This window comes from Gossypium raimondii, chromosome 8 (genome assembly GCF_025698545.1).
Source record: "Gossypium raimondii isolate GPD5lz chromosome 8, ASM2569854v1, whole genome shotgun sequence".
Classification (NCBI taxonomy): Eukaryota; Viridiplantae; Streptophyta; class Magnoliopsida; order Malvales; family Malvaceae; genus Gossypium; species Gossypium raimondii.
Window position 1 is genome coordinate 2,603,473 of NC_068572.1, and position 19,660 is coordinate 2,623,132.

At 32.3% G+C, this 19,660-nt stretch overlaps 2 protein-coding genes across 2 annotated transcripts; both read left to right on the top strand.

The window, feature by feature from the left end:
* The first annotated feature begins 2,983 nt into the window (after positions 1 to 2,983).
* LOC105790239 (glutathione S-transferase U17) lies at positions 2,984 to 17,865 on the top strand. Its single transcript, XM_012617736.2, has 3 exons — positions 2,984 to 3,346; positions 4,259 to 4,635; positions 17,767 to 17,865. The coding sequence occupies exons 1-3, from the start codon at positions 3,026 to 3,028 to the stop codon at positions 17,789 to 17,791; spliced, it is 723 nt and encodes a 240-aa protein (XP_012473190.1). The 5' UTR covers positions 2,984 to 3,025; the 3' UTR covers positions 17,792 to 17,865.
* On the top strand, positions 13,621 to 16,372 carry LOC105790237 (ribonuclease 3-like protein 2). Its single transcript, XM_012617733.2, has 4 exons — positions 13,621 to 14,245; positions 15,062 to 15,208; positions 15,379 to 15,512; positions 15,818 to 16,372. The coding sequence occupies exons 1-4, from the start codon at positions 13,757 to 13,759 to the stop codon at positions 15,990 to 15,992; spliced, it is 945 nt and encodes a 314-aa protein (XP_012473187.1). The 5' UTR covers positions 13,621 to 13,756; the 3' UTR covers positions 15,993 to 16,372.
* Positions 17,866 to 19,660: the final 1,795 nt, after the last annotated feature.

The window sequence follows — 19,660 nt, forward strand, 5'->3', positions numbered from 1 at the left end:
TTCATATTTTTATTTTAATATACGCAATTTATTGTCTACATTAATTGTATAATTAGTTTCACACCATACATTTCATTATTTATTGTATATTACTTTTTAACAAGCATTTGTGTTTTAAATATGTGGTTTACATGCATACGCATGTGATAAAATTTTAATTTTTACGAATTTCTATGACTATTAATAATCCACCGAACCCTTAAAACAAAGGATAATATATTTTAAACTCACTCAAACCCATATTTTTTAAATATTGTAATAACAACTATGTCAACTAAATTGAAAGTAAATTATCATTTTGTAGCAAATAGGAAAAATATTAATTTCATGATATAAATTTAATTAAATGATGTGACTTTTTTTTTAGAAAAATAAAATGTAGTGTTTTCTAGACACATGACATGGTCAATCTATCTCATTTAATTTGTGAATATGTTATTGATTAGATTGAATGCAACAATTCAAAATTTTTTAAAGTGTTACAAGTAAAATGATAAGTATACATTCGAGGAACCACAAATATCAAACTATAACAATATGTATTGTTCGAGGAATCACAAATTAAAATTAAATTTAAATCATTACAACACAACGGAATAAGAACTTGTACAATCTAGACTAAAGGCAACAAACTATACTAAAACTCACATATGATGATAAAAATTAAGCGTAGAACCTGAACCCAATATGATTTAAACTCGAATTAAAAGCCCGAAACTCGTAATTCCCTTCATAATCCCGTTTAGAAATTGATACGACCCCGCCCCGGGAACGCTCTTGGACTAGCTCCCAAAGTGTTGCTCACAATCCATTGCGAGTTGAAGTAGTTCGATCCCAGCTGGTTGAGCTTAATTTAGCTCAAATCTTAGCTCAATGAGCTCGAACCAGCTCATTTTCAGTTCATTTTTAATTTATGTTTTTATATAGATGCTGGAATAAAATTAAGTGCGTTGGTTTAATTAGTTATTCAGTTTAAATAATTAATTTGTCATAATCTAGACATAATAATTAAATTAAGTGTTTAATTATGCTTTTAATTAATTATGAGTGTTTTAAATATGTGCTAAGCTATTACAAAGAATTAATATGTTTTGTCGAATTTAATGTGCAGAATTTTAATGTTATTTGCTGCCAAATTTATTGTGTCTAAAATGCATTTGATTAGTTTGCTGCAGGTACACTACACTTGGACGTTTTAGGTGCATGAATGGAATTAAAAGAAGATACATGCAAGGGACGACAGATGCATGTTTGGGGAATTAAAGTTAGCTGCTGTTTGAAGTCTTTTAGGTGACCATTCAGTCAAGGGAGCTGTTGTTTGAAGTCTTTTAGGTGACCATTCAGCCAAGGGAGCTGCTGTTTCATGCTTCCAAGATGTCCATTCGGCTGAACTTATTTCATTCACATTGCTGGACATATTTTCACATGTATTGGCTGTTCATTTTCAAGCTTTCACACCTTAAAGGACTGCTCAGTATCTCCTTAATTACTGGTCACTTTTCAGCAATAGTTGCAACTTAAATAAGCTCCTTTATGCACATCAACCGAATCTATCTGCTGCCATGCATTTTCCAAGCTTCCAAGTATATTGGTTATTCTAGAAGCTGACCATTGGAGCTCCCTATTCAGCTGAACCTTACCAGCAAAATTAAATGAATTTTTAAGAAAAACATTTGACTATTCAGCTAGCTTAGTCCTTGCTTATAAATAGTTGAAAATTTCATTTTATAAAGGACTTTTAAACCTTAATGAATTGCTGTCAATTTGTGGAGAGATTTCTTCTCTTAAATTTCGTCCAAAAACTTTATTGACTTATCTAACTAGTTAGTGACGTCAACCCATTTTTGTTCAACCGAACTTATCACGATTTCGGTGGTGTTCATCCTAAATTATACCAAGGTTCCTATCTATTATAGATAGTGGGTCGAGGTTTCCCTATCCATCTCATAAACAACTTTAGAACCTATAAGTTTCAGGTCAACCTTCAATTGAAGTGTTGGTTCACTCTTGTTCTTAAGTTACCATTTTAATTCTAATTACCGAGTTTTCTTTTATTTTACAACCAAGCCTCAATAATTCGATTAGCCATCTTATTCTTAAGCCTATCCTTGACACCCTTAAACCACATTTAGCCTAACATCCGACTTCATTCCATCTCAAATGATTCTTTTTTGTTTTAACGATTGGGCAACTATACGACTCGGATTAATCAACGAGGCCGGGGCGTATCAGAAATTTTGTTCGCATAGTCTTTACTAAAACGGTCATAACTTGAGCTCCCAAACTTAAAATCGAGTGATTCAAAGTGCGTTTCGAAGCTAATAGATAGATCTTCGAACGCCATGAAGATATCTTAACCAAGAAATGCTTGGATCCCATCCAAAAAGTCGTTGCAAGTCTCATGATATCCCAAAATTGAGAATTGACAGCTTCAGTAAATGGAATTTAATAAATTCCCTATCATTAGGACCCAAAGCATCTGCCTTCGCTAACTGAACCAAGGCCTTATTGGCACAACTCAAGTTCTTTTAATTTATAATGAGCCGAGTAAACATATTACGTCTTTTAAGAAGACTATATCAAACTTTTAAATTAATATTAGATATCGTTTAATCAAATATATCTCATAAAACTAACAAATCTTTTTCCAACAATGACAAAATTAATATTTTACCCTAATTTGAAATATCTATGCAATACTTTTCCCCTCATTTGAAATTTTGCATGCTTCTACCAATCTTTTAACAAGGCAATATCAAGATATCGTTTAATCAAATATATCTCATAAAATTAACAAATACTTTTTCAATGATGAAAAATTAATATTTTACCTAGTTTGAAATATATATATATGCAATACTTTTCCCCTCATTTGAAATTTTGCATGCTTCTACCAATCTTCCTCAAAAGTCAAAGACCCTCATCTATATATACATATTATGTTCTAACATAACGTTGCCTGTGAGGCAGTTTTATTACTGGTTTCTACGTAGTTTTTTTGTTTTAGAGAGAGGAAAGAACATTAATGGGAAAGAGTGAGGTGAAGCTTTTAGGTGCTTGGCCAAGCCCCTTTATGTTGAGGGTGAGAATTGCTCTTCACCTCAAATCTATCAACTACGAGTTCATTGAGGTAGATTTATTGGGACCCAAAAGTGAGTTGGTTCTTAAATCCAACCCTATTTATAAGAAAATCCCAGTCCTGTTTCATGATGGTAACACCATCCTTGAGTCTCAAATCATTGTTCAATACATCGATGAAGTTTGGCATAATGCCCCTTCCATTCTTCCTTCTGATGCCGCTCAACGAGCTGATTCTCGATTTTGGGTTGCTTATTTTGATGATAAGGTTTGTTTATGTAACATTGATGATCTTAGATGGTGTGTCTTCAATAAATTTACGCTAGGTTTGGTGGAAAAAAAATTTTCACATATTTTAAGACACGAGTTAACAATAAATTAATTTTATTTGCTCATGATTTTTTTTCAATAAAGGGGAGAAAGTTTTTTTTATTACTTTTATTATAAATTTACTCATATTTTTAATTTTAATTAGTTTACATTTGTACTAATTATTTTTATGTTATGACAAATTATTTTAATACCTATGAAAACTTGTGGTTAACTTTTTCTGTTAATGACAATAAAAGTACCATGAAGATCTCTGTACTATCACTTGGATTGTATTTTGCACTAAAAAAATGAGCAAATTAATTATTATACATTAGATTAAAGAGCAAATTGAAATAACTAGACAATGACATGTAGCATGTGACATGCCAAGTGTTCCTCATACTGACATATACAGACCGATTTTTAACAGCATAAATGCATAAAAATTTTCATATAGAAAGATCAGTTTACTCTTTGATTTAATAGACATAGATTAATTCGCCCATTTTTTTAATAGAGAGAGTAAAATACAATCTGACTCTTAGTACATGGGCCACTATGATACTTTTACCGTTAGTGACTTATCTATGGCTCTTTGATTTAATGTGTTTGATTAAGTTGATGTCACATATTAACCAAGTTTAACTCAATTGTAAAATTACCAAAAACTCATTTCTTATACAAAGTAAAAAATATTATTTTGATAGTATTTATATCATTTTATAGTTTGATAAATCTAAATATATATATATGATAAAAATTATAAGATTTAAACCCAAAACATCTTAGCTTTTACTATATCAAATTTATTGTTTTAATCACAATCATATTTAATATTTATATTATTTTTTTTATAAATTTGTTGCAGCTCGTCCCCGCCTTGATAGTAGCATTGGCCGCCAAGTCAAAAGATAAAAAAAACGCAGCAATAGCCGAACTGGAACAAGGGCTGGTGCATTTGGAAGAAGCAGCCTCGACAAAGTTGAGCAAAGGGAAAGCTTTGTTCGGTGGGGAAAATCTTGGGTACATGGACATTGCATTGGGTCCCTTCTTGGTCTGGATTGGGATCATAGAGAAGCTTAATGGGGTCAAGCTCCTCAACGAAACCAACACCCCGTCGTTGCTTCGTTGGGCTGATAGCTTCTTTTCTCATGCAGTCGTGAAGACTATTTTTCCTGAAGCTGAAAAGCTTATAGAATTTGCTATGAAGCTTATACCTGTCTTGAGAGCTAGGCCTGAGCTAAGGTTGCTGCTCGGAATTAGTGATTAATCAGTGAGGATATTACTGAGTTAATAAAATTTGAAGGTTTGTAGTGTTGGGTCACTGTTGTGCTTTGAATTTATAGACTAATTAATGTACTGTTTAATAAGCAAGGATGTATTAGAGGGTTTTTTACTAAAATATTATAACAAAAATAAAAAATTACCAAAATGTTATAACTTTTTTTTTATTTATTAAAAAAAATATATTTTTTATTTACCAAAATATATCAAAAAAAACCTGAAAAAAAAAATCTGACCGATGTGACAGGTGTACCTTGATCACGCCAATGGGATTGGCGGCACCAAAGGTGCCAAAGCAATTGGTTGCACCAATGGTGCCAATACCATTGGCGGCACCAATGGTGCCGTATTGATTGGCGGTACTACTCGTATTATAAATACGACCTCTATCCAGCTGAAGAGAGAAAAATCAAAAGAAAAAGAAGAAGAAGAAGAGTTGCTGCGGAAAAAAAGAGAAAAAGAGAGAAAAAGAGGAGAAAAAGAAGGTATTTTTTTAAAAACAATTGATTATATTGTTGTTATTATTTTGTATATTTTTTAATATTTTTTGTTTTACTTTATTTATTAAGATTAATAAAACTCAAAATAATAGTATTAGTTAGTATTATTATTATTATTATTATTATTATTATTGTTGTTGTTGTTGTTGTTGTTGTTGTTGTTGTTGTTGTTGTTGTTGTTGTTGTTGTTAGTATTAAGATGTTATTAATGTATTAAGATGTAACTTAGTAATATTATAGTTAGCAAAAAACTAATATTATTATTATGGTTACTTATTATTTTATTCTGAAAATAAACTAGTTAGTAAAAACTAATATTATTATTATAGTTAGTTAGTTAGTTATTATTTTAGTAAGATTAATAATTTTAGTGTGTATTATTTTGAATATTATTTTGAGTATAAAATTTTTTAAGTAATTTAGTTACCGTTCGAGAATTTTTATGAGATTTTATTTTTTTTGACAGATTAAATATTGAAAATGGATGCTAAGTTTCTTGTATGCGTTTATTTCGATGGAGTCATCTTGACAATAAGTGTTGGATGTGTATTTGAATGTCGGCAACAAATAGCAATGAGATTTAATAGAAATGTATCGTTCGATGAAATGAAGGCAATGATTAATGCAAAAAATCATAGACGTTGTGGGAGAAGGATATCAAAAATTTTCTACAAGTTTCCAGTTTCGACAAATCCGGTCAAATTCGTCGAAATGGAACTTGTAGACGACGAAGACGTGGAGACAATGGTCGATCTTTACTGTGGGAATGAGAGTGAGAAGAATGCACCGATTCACTTATTTGTTAAGTTAGTCGGTATGGAGCAAAATGAAGATGTTAATGCATCTGATGAAGAAGACGGGGCTGAAGAACCGTGGATGGTGGCTCCAATATCATACGTTGATAATGAATCAACTATGGGTGGGATCAGTATCGACCTGAATATTACACCCGATGTTGACATGGTTGGTGGTGAAGAAGAATGTGCTGGCGAAGAAGAAGGTGGTGACGATCATTGGGATGAAGAGGTCGATAGTGACAGTGATCCCGATGTTGACGATGTACCTGATGATATTGACGATGAAGATGTCAACAACGATGAAGGCATTAACGCTTCTTCGGTCGGGGAGAAGATGCGGCGTATTGTGATACACAATAATCCTGGGCCACACATGTCACTCATAGACCCCGACGCAGCGTATGTAGCTGAGTTTTCGGAGTACCCTGAAATAGTTCATTCTCACGGGCTGCCCGTAACATCTGATGATGATGAGATATTCATAGGCCAGAGATTCAGCTGTAAAGAAGAGTGCGTATATGCCATTAAACGGTATAGCATGAAGATATCTGTGGATTATAAAGTATCCGTGTCTACTCCGACAATATATGTTGGGGAGTGTTGGAAGGCAGCGGAAGGCTGCAATTGGCGAGTACGAGATGCATTCATTAGAAGTTCTCAGCTGTGGGAGATACGAAAATTTGTTGGTCTTCATACATGCACATCAACACGTATGACAGAAGATCATGGAAAACTTGATTCGAAAACTATTTGTGCGTGTATCATGCCAATGGTGAAGGACATGCCGACCATTAAAGTTTCGGTACTCATTGCGGAAATGCAAGCACGATTCCAGTATCGAGTCTCATATCAGAAGGCATGGATAGCTAAACAGATGGCGATGGAGCAACTGTATGGGGATTACAATTCGTCGTATAACGAGCTTCAAGGTTGGATAGCCATGTGAATCCACATTTGACTGTGAATGTCCGGGATCTGGCTGGGGGTCCTGCTCCGGCTCTGTCAGTTGCGGAGAACAATATGCCGTCGGATCTGGATCCATCGGGCTCGGGACGTCCGATGCCCCAACTTGCTGCACGTACGAGGGGATTATAGTCGATTTCCCTCCAAGTAAATATGGCTTCCCGCAATTATGGTACCATTGTGTATACTCCAATGATGGTTGCAGGTCCGTAGCCATAACCATTTGAGGAATTCGACGAAATCGATCGTTCCACAGTGTGACATATTTCCGGTGCTTGATTCCCCAGTCCAATTGAACTCTTCCTCTCTTTGTCAAGTCGTGATCATCCTCCAACTGGGCCGGTGGATCCGGGATAGGTTGGATGCACCCAAACTGTCGAAGCACGCGATCGCCGTGATACCACTCGACGACGTTGAAATTAATAATTGGTGTGTTAATGCACCATATGTGGGAATCAACGAGTGCGGACGAGGGTACGACATTTGTAATTTCCCGCATCCGGTATGGCATCCATATAAACTGCATGAGTAATAACATTGTAACGAGTTAGATCGATAACATGTGATTAAGATATAGAAATAGAATAGATGTCATGAATATTAGAATAGCAACTTACCCCTTCCCGGGCATGCTGTTCCATCCTCATGCGGTATATTGGGACATCAGACGACTTTCCGATGCCAGGACGGGTCGTCCACCTACAAAAAATAGTATAGGGTTTAGGGTTGGTAACATTACTAAATATATTATGACTACAAATAATGACAATTTAACGTCTTATCACCTGAGTGGCAGTGGATACAGATAGGGTTGGTGACTAACGCGTGCCAAAAACGGCATCCGATAAAGCGTCCACTACTGCAGCAGTATGAGGCATCCGCCGATGTCTTTAACCTGCAGCTCTGTCGCCCGACAAAGCTCCCGGTAGAGCGTTGCTAGAACGGCGGAACCCCAGCTATACCGCCTAGCAGTAGAAAAATCAGCTAGCAGGGGCAGGTACGACAAATGCACACAGTCGCCGTTTGCATCAGGCATGAGTACTGCCCCTATCATATGCATGATGTACGCTCGGGCAACGCACATTAACTCACCTTCAGTGGCGGTCGCTGATAATTGTCTAATTTTGGCTTTTAGTCATGTAAATTTGATGCCGGAAAAATATTTGTCGCCGTCCTCTGGCGACTCTCCTAGGAGTTGATAGAAAACTGCAGCCGGATCGGTGAATGACGATACCCCCGTTACGGGACTCCCGTCAATTGGAAGCCCCAGCTGCACTGCAACATCCTCCAAGGTCACCGTGCACTCCCCACACGGAAAATGGAAAGTATGGGTCTCCGGACGCCACCGCTCCACTAGCGTAGATAATAAATCAAAGCGTAAGTCGGACGACCGGATTAATGCTACTGACCCAAATCCGGCTAACTCCAGGTACAGCAGCAATCGATCATCCGGAGCTTTCTTTAAAACACTCACGCGGCCCCTTAATACTCGGAACGAGTCCTGATAGTGTTAAATTACAGAAAAAATATTACGATAACATAATTTCTTTGTATATACTGCGTATATCCTTTTAAAATAAATAGAACTCCTGATTAACAAATAATAAATCATACCGCGTTATTAGCCGCATCAGATATGTGTCTAATATTGCTTTGAATCAATCCAAGCCATTGTGATGCCTGCAAGTTGAAAAAAAAGTTAGAAAAAAATTCTTACTTCGGCCATTTATTCATATTTTTTTCTCCGCATTTTATTCCTGTAAAAAATATCATAATTTCTAAATTTATAATTTTACATTATTCCAGTGCATAATGTTTGAAATTTATTAATCTAGTGTGTTATTTAAATTAATTTTCTGTAAAAAATAACCCTTACCCCTGTCCTTTGCTCGTATTAATTTTCGTAAAAATAACCATCACCCTTTTTTTGTAGGTTTTTTGATATATTTTGGTAAATAAAAAAACTTATAAAATTTTGGTTATTTTAATTTTTTAATATATTTGTAAAACCCATTATTTTGGTAAATAAAAAATTATAATATTTTCGTATTTTTTCTAATATTTTGGTAAAAACCGAAATAAACCCTTTCCCCTCCCTTTGGTCGTATTATTATTTTCCCATTTTATTACTTTTAAGAAAAATATATTATTTTCGTATTTTATTATTTTATATTATTTCAGTACATTTTGTTTCAATTATTTGTATAACTTATTTCTAAATTTTTTTAAAATTTACTAATACACTCTTACTTGACCATTTGTTCGTATTTCTTTTCCATATTTTATTATTTTTAAAAATATCGTAATTTTTTATTTTATAATTTTATATTATTTCTGTAATACCCCCTACCCGTATTCGTCGCCGAAATAGAGTATGAGGCATTACCAGATTTTACCGAATTTTTTTTTCAAGATAGATTTATCATATTCATAAGATAATTTCATCACATACCAAAACCAAAATTTGTTAGCCATACCAATGGCTAACCATACATTCATTTCACATTAACATCTAATTTACTAGCTTATACATGCCATTGATTTCCAAAATAAAGTTCCTTTATGTACCGAGATCTCGAGATTGATAGTGTGATGTGTCTCCACCAAATCCGACTTCCGAGCTCTTAACTCTACAAGCAGGGAAAAAGAAGCAGGTAAGCACTTTGTGCTTAGTAAGTTCATGCAACAGGAATTATACTTACCATACTTATACATCCATCATTTAATAACACAAGCACACATCCAATTCACATAAACATATACCTATCACATACAAACTCAACCTCATACAAATTCATTACAAAGATAAATGATTGATGAGCTCATCAATTCCATGATTTCCATTTCCTTGTTATTTTTCCATATTTATCCTGTTGAACTACTTGGAATTTCGATGGATATTCAGGGGTACACCTAAGTGTACAAATCCAGATCCGTCAATTCATATTCATGTGCGCACATTTCCATTTCAGAGAGCACACTCCCGCGAACCTCATCCTTACAGCGGGATTACCAGTCCAGGCTAAATCCCCTGTAATATAAACTCACAGTATTGTCGGGATTACTAGTCCGGCTAAATCGCAGCGACAATTACTCTAATGAGCTTGGATCCGAATTACCAGTCAAAGCTAAATTGAGACACGATTCGGATTACCCGTCCGGCTAAATCCATTTTCCACATATTCTTGGGAGGGCTATATCAGGATAGGATCACCCGTCTGGGCTAGATCCTTTTTACCGTCAATTCCTTTTCAGAGATCCATCGAACTTTCCTTTCATTCAACCGGGATTTATTTCCTCTTTTCATCAAGTATATCAATACTTCATCAATTATCATACAATAAGCATCCAACTCATATTCACATCAATAACAAACATTTCAAGCATTTATGAATATAATTCAAGTTACACGAACTTACCTCGACACTTGTTCGTAACCAAAAATCTACAAATCCCGAACTTTTTCTTTTCCTCGATCTTGCTTCGTATTTAAATTTTCCGGATCTAAATAAATAAATTTAATCATTAATCTAATACATTTCATGTTCATATGTAACTTTCTCTACAATTCCATTATTATTTATAGTGCATTCAAAGCTGCCTCACTGAGTCACAGTCACTAAATTATTTATATCTTGAGCTACAGAACTCCAAATTAAGATCCGTTAATTTTCCCTAAAACTAGACTCACATATCTTCTTACCATAAAAATTTCAGAATTTTTGGTTTAGCCAATAAGTACAGTTTATTCCTTAAAGTTTCCCCTGTTTCACTGTATGACAGTTCTGACCCCTCTTCACTAAAAATTAATTATCTCACTGTACAGAATTAGGATTATGCTTCCCTTTATTTATTCAGAAAATAGATTCATTAAGGATTCTAAGAATATAAATTATAACTCATAATCATTTTTGTACAATTTTTAATGATTTTCCAAAGTCAGAACAGGGGAACCCGAATTCATTCTGACCTTGTCTCACAAAATCTATTATATCTCATGATTTACAATTCCATTGCTTACACCGTTTCTTTTATAAAAAACTAGACTCAATAAGATTTAATTTCATATTTTATTCATCCTCTAATTCGATCTCTACAATTTTTGGTGAATTTTCAAAGTTAGAGTACTGCTGCTGTCCAAAACTGTTTTAGTGTATGGTGTTAATTACCATTTTTCCCTTAAACTTTCAACAATGATAATTTCGTCCCTGCTCAATTAACCTCTCAATTGAGCTGATTTTTCTCAATCAACACTTTATTATATCACTTTAAACTACCTTATAACCTTTGGAAATCAGAATTTCAGCACTAAACTGTAATTCCAAACTTTTTCACAATTAGGTACTACAAATCAATTTCTATTGGAATTACCTAATAAAATCATCTCATAAACAAATTAAAGCATCAATTTCATCCTATTTCCTTATAAACTTCCAGCACATATTCATATCAACTTTCAATATCATTCATAAAATCAAAAACTAATGAATTTAGTAATAGGACCTAGTTGTAAAAGTCTTAGAAACACAAAAATTACAAGAAAAAGGCAAGAATTAACTCACTTGGTGCAAAAATTATGAAAAACCAGCTTAAAGAAACCCTTAGGACGTTTTTTTGGCTGATGAGAGTGCAGAAAAATAAAGAGAAATCTAGATAATTCCACTTTAGTCCTAACTTTTAAAGCAAATTTTGTAATATTCCAATTTTACCCTTATTTCTTCAATTCTCCTGATTTTTCTCAGCGTATGCCGCCCAAAATATCTCCTTTTGGGGTTATTTGCAATTTATGTCCCTCCTCATTTCACAATTGAGCTATTTAATCTCTCTAGTAACTTTTACACCTTTTTCAATTTAGTCCTTTTTACTTAATTGACTACCCAAACATTAAAATTTTCTAACGAAATTTTAATACCATATTACTAACACTTCATAAATATTTATAAAAATATTTTTGACTCGGTTTTACGAGATCGAAGTCTCGATATCTCATTTTTACCTAATTTCTTCAATAATTTCTTTTTTCTAACTAACCGCTTAATCAGTAAAATTTTTCTATCGATATTTTCATACGATTTTTCCTATCATATCAATATTCATGCAAAAATATTAAAATAAATTTCTCTTTAAATCGGATTTGTGGTTACTGAAACCACTATTCCGATAATTTTGAATTTGGGTCATTACAATTTCAATTTATTATGTTTGAAATTTATTACATGTACACTTTTCGCATTGTTATTCGCATTTTATTATTTTCGATAAATATACAATTTCCATTTTTCTTTTCGTATTTTATGTTTTCTTAAATAAATTTTTTGTCATTTTTTCGTATTTTATGTTTTCTTAAATAATTTTTTTGTCATTTTTCTTTTAATGCTATTTTCCTAAAATTTAAATTTTAAATTCCTAAGTAAATTTCATAAAAAATCCTAATCAACATACAATGTACATACAATTATTTTTTCATTCTAAATATATTTCATAAAATATATATGCTAAACAAAATAATAAAATAACTATAATGTACGTAATATAAATTTTAAACACACAAATATTAAAAATTAAATTTATAAAAAAATACCCTTTTTTTTTTCCTTCCTTCCTCTTCTTCTTCTTTTTTTCTCTTCTCCTTTCTTTTCTTTCCTTCTTTCTTTCTTTTTCTTCTCCTTTCCTTTTCTTCTTCTTTCTTTCTTTTTTTTTCTCTTCTCCTTTCCTTCTTTTTCTTTCTTTCCTCTCCTTTCTTTCTTTCTTTCCTTCTTTCTTTCCCTCTCCTTCTGGTCCCCCCACCACCGACCCCCCCTAATAAACATTGGTGCCGCCAATGGTATTGCTTTCATTGGTGCCGCTTAATGGCTTTTGGCACCTTTGGTGCCGCTAATCCCATTGGCGTGACTAAAATACACCGTCACATCGGTCGATTTTTTTCAGTTTTTTTGATATATTTTGGTAAATAAAAATATATATTTTAGTAAATAAAAAAGTTATAACATTTTGATAATTTTTATTTTTGTTATAATATTTTAGTAAATATCCCATGTATTAGAGGTCCATAGTGATTATTTTTAATTGTTCTTGGTCTATTGTATTATTTCAATATTTGATACGTAATAATAAGATAAAATTATTTGTATTATGATTTAGGGTATTAATTTTTTCGACTAAAAAATTGCTCTCTAACTCCAACCAATAGTTTCCTTTTATCAATATAGGATAAGATGCATTATTCATATTAAATTAATTGATATATAAGGTTTATTAGTAAGTGTTAGTGTAGCAATAAAACACATTACGTTCATTTGAGGAGAATATAGATTCGAACTTAGGAGATAATATTGTTGAAGTAAATAACTATGAACCCGAACATGAATAGTAATTCTAAATGGTAAAAGCACCATGAAGATCCTTATATTAAGAGTTGAATTACATTTTACCTCCACTATTAAAAAATTGACAAATTAGTTCTTTCTATTAAAAATTTATCAATTTTTACGTTAAAAACTAGTTCATATGCACTAGTATAAAATACACATAACACGCCATATATTATTTGTCTCATTATTTTATCAATTATCCTTATTTTAAACAGTAAAATAAATAATTAAAAAAAACAATTCACACTTTAATCTAAAATACTTTTTAAATAAAGTGATAAAACCCAGGTGTATTTAAAAAAAAATGCAGCAGGTAATTTTAAAGTGAAAAAAGTATGGTCTGTCTGTCTTTGGAATAGCTTTATTTTCTACCAAAACCTACTTTCTGCTAAATTATTGGGATTGCTTGGATTCTAAGCGAAGTCTCATTATTCGATCGCTGTACTTCACCATGGAACACCACTTCACCCAACTCGACGACGGCGCCTCCGCCGACGTCAAACCGCCGTCTAATTTCGGAGCGGCGGTTGCGACGGTGCTCCTAGCTTTGCTTTTACAAATATTTTGGCGTTGCTGTCGCTCAATTTACCGTAATCATGTCAAGAAATACAAGTTTTCTAACATGGACCGGTCGATAATCGCCGCCGTGGAGAAGATCCTTAAATACACGTTTGAAGACAAAAGACTCCTGAAAGAAGCCTTGACGCACTCTTCGTGCCGCGAAGACATGTCGTACGAAAGACTGGAGTTCATTGGGGACGCGGCGCTCGGCTTGGCTGTTGCTACCCATTTCTTCTGTTCGGAACCGCGACTGAACCCTGACCAGCTTACGCGGCTCCGAAAACAAAGTGTAAGCAACGAGAGACTGGCGCTCGTGGCGGCTAGGCATAAGCTTCACCGGTTCATCAGGAGCAAAGGCACTGGTCCTCTTAACGACAATGTAAGCAGAAACTGTTAATTCTCCTCCAATTTTCAGTTTTATTTCTATGTTTATTCACTTACCTTTTATTGTTTTAAAACATAATTTAATAATTTAATAAAATTTGTACTCGAGAATTTGCTTTAAAGAGTATTAAACTCCTTAATATTCGATATGAATTATTAAAAAAATTTGAAAATTTTGAAAAATTATCGAATTATTCAGGTTTTTCTAAAATTTATGTGATTAAGTTGATTTTAAAGAGAGAAAAAAAAACGTTTCAATGGATTTATTAGGAAAAAACTTTTAGCTAGACACGCTTTCTTGCTCAGTCAGTAAAACGCATTAAACTGGACGCGTTTTCTTTCTCTATCTACGATTTGTTTAGGGTTTTTTTAATTTTTTAGGGTTAGAGTTTAGAAATTTTTAAAAAAATTTTATTTAGGATTTGTAATGGTTTTTAAAATTTAAGGTTTAGGATTTAGGAAATTATTATTTTAGGATTTTTTTAATTTTTAACATTTTTATATATTCTTTAGATATTTTTTATGATATTTATATTTAGTGAAAAATATAAATTTTAGAATTGTTTTCAGCAGCTGTGATAGTAAAGTGCGTCCATCCGGAGGCGTTTTTTTGTCAAATATGCTGAGACGCATTTTTCTTCTCTCTCCAAAATTAATCTAAACTGATAAGTTTCGAAAAACACGACCTAATCCAGTAATTTTTCAAAATTTTCAGCATTTTGGGTAATTTACTCTCAGTAGAGCTATATAATTTCAATTAATGAAAATGTAATACATTAAGCCCATGATATATATATCTTATTGGCTGAAGGTTAGGAAGTATGTAGATGCAGTTAAACAAGGAGACGATCATAAAAACTTGACAGTTCGAAGTCCAGATATTTTGGCTGATATTGTCGAAGCTCTAGCCGGTGCTGTTTATTTGGATCTCAATTTTGATCTCACCAAGCTGTGGACGGTACGGTTCTTTCGTTTTTTCTTTATTCGGTTAATATAATTTTTGACCCTGCAGTTCTAGGACCAAAAACTATATTATCCCTTTCTGAGTGGGGACTGCAAGCATGCAACACCACATGCATGGAGATTAGTTCATCATCTAATGTACACTTTATATGATGATATTGGCAGATATTTAAAGATGTATTAATGATAGATGAAATTAAGGTGCTGCTCGAGGATTTTGGATCTTCTGAGATTATTGGAGCACAAGATGAGCTGTATGGATTATGTGGCAAGAGAAAGTGGGGAAAACCAGTTTACAGGTTGCATATATATAAAGATTTTTACTCTTTATATTTTTATTTTCAGGAATCTTGTCACTCTACTTTCTAAATTTTAAAATGTAAGTTTAATTGTTAACACGGTTAAATTTATTGGTGACCCACTTGGTAGAACTTGAATTTAACAAAATATTATTAATCGCGTTAACAGTTAGACCTGGATATAGGGACTAAATTCCGAATTTACAAAGGGTATATATAGGAACTTTTGGCATATTTTCTTTTATTTTTTTCCTGGAAAATATCTAATCATTTGTGTCCTTTGCTTTGGTGTTTTTTACTTACAGCCTAGTGAAATTTGAACGTTGCCAATACGAAAAGATATACGTATTTTCAGTTGAAGTTGAAACAGACGTTGGTGTTTGCCACCACAAGGGTGATGAAAAATTAATCCCAAGAGATGCCCGTAACTCTGCTGCTTACCTTTTGCTTCGTTACCTGCAACAAGTTTCTATTATATGAGTCTCTTGGATCATATCTATGGGGTATATGAATAATGTTATCGAATTTGGGTGAGTGTGGAATATGAATACATATCCGTTACTGTTATACACCATTCGAAAATTGATACCCTCGTGTGCTCATATTGGTATATACGTGTTGGATTTTACTATAGAAGCAACATATATTGGCAATTTAGGCAGCTTTATATTGCGACTTTGATGTTGTGGTACCTTCGGATAGTAAATTTGTAGTCTGAAAATTTCTGAAAGTTGAGCAATGATGGTTCTTGAACCAAGAAAACAGTTTTTTTTTTCCCTTTAAACCCAACGAACCATAGTTGTATTTGTAATTGAGGGACAAATCATTCCGGAGGCATATGGATTGTGTGATTGGTTCGATTTTCTCGTTTCAAATTTCATCCATCGATCTCTTGATTAGAATGTCAATTGTTGGTCTGTTTTATACCATCTATATGCCATATACTTTAATTTCATTTATGCTATTTGGCGATGTTTATAGAATCAGATCTATGGTCGAATCAATCTAACTACTTATTTCAACCTTATTAGCTTATCTAGTTCAAATTAAATAAATAATTAAAAAATATAAAATTATATTCAACCGTTTCACGGATTATCCAGGTTTTGCTTTATGCACCAACCAGCTCAATTTGAACAACTTTTCCATTTTCCCTTCATAAGTTTTTTCTTGAAAAAAAAAACGTTTGTGTTGAATGACACAAACACTATTTATGCTATTTCAGGTTTTCCTTTCAAAAATAAAAGATTAAACTTTGCTATTAGTATATATGCTATGCGTAAGTTGTGGATTTAGTCTTTATACTTTAATTTTTAGATTTTTAGATTTTGTAATTTTAGAATTTTAAAATTTTAATCATGATCGAATGTTAGCTATTAAATTCCTGGGTAATCTGTATATGCTGACATATACAGATCGATTTTTAACAGCATAAATGCATAAAAAAATTCGTATAGAAGGATCAATTTACTCTTTGATTTAATAGACATGGATTAATTCGCCTATTTTTTTAGTAGAGAGAGTAAAATGCAATCTGACTCCTGGTAGATGGGCCACTATGATACTTTTACCGTTAGTGACTTATCTATGGCTCTTTGATATAATGTGTTTGATTGAGTTGATGTCACATATTAACCGAGTTTAACTCAATTGTAAAATTACTAAAAGCCCATTTCTTATACAAAGTAACAAATATTATTTTGATAGTGTTTATATCATTTTATAGTTTGATAAATCTAAATATATATAAACATATGATAAAACTTATAAGATTTAAACCCAAAATATAGTAGCTTTTACTGTATCAATTTTATTGTTTTAATCACAATCACAATCATATTTAATATTTATATTATTTTTTTATAAATTTGTTACAGCTCGTCCCCGCCTTGATAATAGCATTGGCCGCTAAGTCAAAAGATTCAAAAAACGCAGCAATAGCCGAACTGGAACAAGGGCTGGTGCATTTGGAAGAAGCAGCCTCGACAAAGTTGAGCAAAGGGAAAGCTTTGTTCGGTGGGGAAAATCTTGGGTACATGGACATTGCATTGGGTCCCTTCTTGGTCTGGATTGGGATCATGGAGAAGCTTAATGGGGTCAAGCTGCTCAACGAAACCAACACTCCGTCGTTGCTTCGTTGGGCTGATAGCTTCTTTTCTCATGCAGTCGTGAAGACTATTTTTCCTGAAGCTGAAAAGCTTATAGAATTTGCTATGAAGCTTATACCTGTCTTGGGAGATAGGCCTGAGCTAAGGTTGCTGCTCGGAATTAGTGATTAATCAGTGAGGATATTACCGAGTTAATAAAATTTGAAGGTTTGTAATGTTGGGTCACTGCTGTGCTTTGAATTTATAGACTAATTAATGTACTGTTTGCGAAACCATTTTTATTTTGAAAAACAAAAATTAGTTGTCGACTTTAAAAAAACAAAAATTGGGAGTCGCCACCAATCTTTTATTGAAGTGTGATTGGATCACCTAAAAAATAGCTTGGTCTACGAGTTTTAGAAAAATGGATCCGGAAGTCGGTTACGTACGAGGAAGGATTAGCACCCTCGTAACGCCCAAAATTGGTACCTAGTTAATTAATTAGTGTCTTAATGTCGAAAATTTAAAATATGATCCTTAATAAAAACTTAAAAAAACGTTACTTATTAAGACTCTTATCATTTCGGAGAAAGAAAATGTCACACCCAATGTGTTAGGGCACGGCATTCTAATTCTTCAAAAATGAATTAGTCCAAAATACTCGTGTAATAAAATTTAAAAAAATATTCATTTGTTTAAGATTTATAAAGAAATCGCGGCCCAATACGTTAGGGCACAATTTCTCAAAATCCTAAACTTGGAATATTTCCTTTTTTTTTTTTTAAATCTTTATCTCGAGAAATCAATACGTCACATCCAATACGTTAGGATACAACATATTAAATTCCCGACAACAAGCTTTTCATTTTATTTTTTTGATTAATGAGCAATTCTCGATTGTTAGATTTAACGAAGAAAATTGGAACCCAAAACGTTAGGGCTTAATTTCCTTGAAAATCCTAAATACGAGTATTATCTCAATTTTAAAAATTTTAAAATCGAGTAAAAAAAATAATGTAATGCTACATTAAGTGTAAAATACAATAATAAATACAACAATGGCATAGAAATAAACGAAATTAATGTACATAAAAAACAACGACATGTAAAGTATCAAATGAACAAAATATAAATGGAAACATCAATCAATAAGCAAATGAAGGAAATAAACAAAAAAAATATAAAGAGAAAAGGTACAAAATATATACGTGGAAATTATGAAGAATAAAAACGTAAACATAACTTACACATAAAGTTTTAGGGTTATAAAACTTATATATAAAATACATAATGCATTTATGAAAATAAGAAAATAAGAAAATAATATATACATATGCGTTAAAAATATAAGTAGGTAGTTAAACATTTTCAAAATAAATAAATAAATAAAATAGATATATATATATATATATGTATATATTATAAAACGTATGTATGTATACATGCATATATATAACAAAATTTGAAATTGAAAGGCATAAAAAAGTAAATAATGATGATACAAGATTAATGATGCCACATAATAGTATTAATAATATTAAAATAATTAATTTAATAAAAAACTAAAATAACAAATAGAGGATTAAATAGCATGAATAATAAAAGACCAATGAATTTAAAACAAAGAGTATAAAATAAAAATAAAATAAAATGTAAACAGATTTGAAAATAATGAATTTGAAAATGAATGAAAAGGGAAAAAGAGATTTGAAATCAACAATATACAAATCAATAAATAAATTATACACAAATCAACAAAATAAGAACAAGCCACAGAAAATAAAAACGCAAGAGAGAGAGAAATTTGAGTAAATACTCTTAAGAATTATTATTACTCCCAACTCCCGTCCCCTTTACAATGAAGAGAGAGGCCTCTATTTATAGTTGAGCCTCCCCAAATCCAACGGTACAGATCAATTGCATCAACGGCTAAGATTAAAGGGTATCTACAAATTAAATCTCTAAGATTAAAAAATCATATCTTCTAAGATTACATATCATATCTAAGATTGCATATCATATCTAAGATTGCATATCCTTGAAGATTATGTTTCCATAAGC

Coding starts and splice junctions, on each gene's coding strand:
- LOC105790237 (XM_012617733.2), top strand. CDS start 13,757: ATGGAACACCACTTCACCCAACTCGACGACGGCGCCTCCGCCGACGTC. Junction 14,246..15,061: donor CTGGTCCTCTTAACGACAAT/GTAAGCAGAAAC, acceptor TATTGGCTGAAG/GTTAGGAAGTATGTAGATGC. Junction 15,513..15,817: donor TGGGGAAAACCAGTTTACAG/GTTGCATATATA, acceptor TTTTACTTACAG/CCTAGTGAAATTTGAACGTT.
- LOC105790239 (XM_012617736.2), top strand. CDS start 3,026: ATGGGAAAGAGTGAGGTGAAGCTTTTAGGTGCTTGGCCAAGCCCCTTT. Junction 3,347..4,258: donor TTGCTTATTTTGATGATAAG/GTTTGTTTATGT, acceptor AATTTGTTGCAG/CTCGTCCCCGCCTTGATAGT. Junction 4,636..17,766: donor AGAGCTAGGCCTGAGCTAAG/GTTGCTGCTCGG, acceptor GCCTGAGCTAAG/GTTGCTGCTCGGAATTAGTG.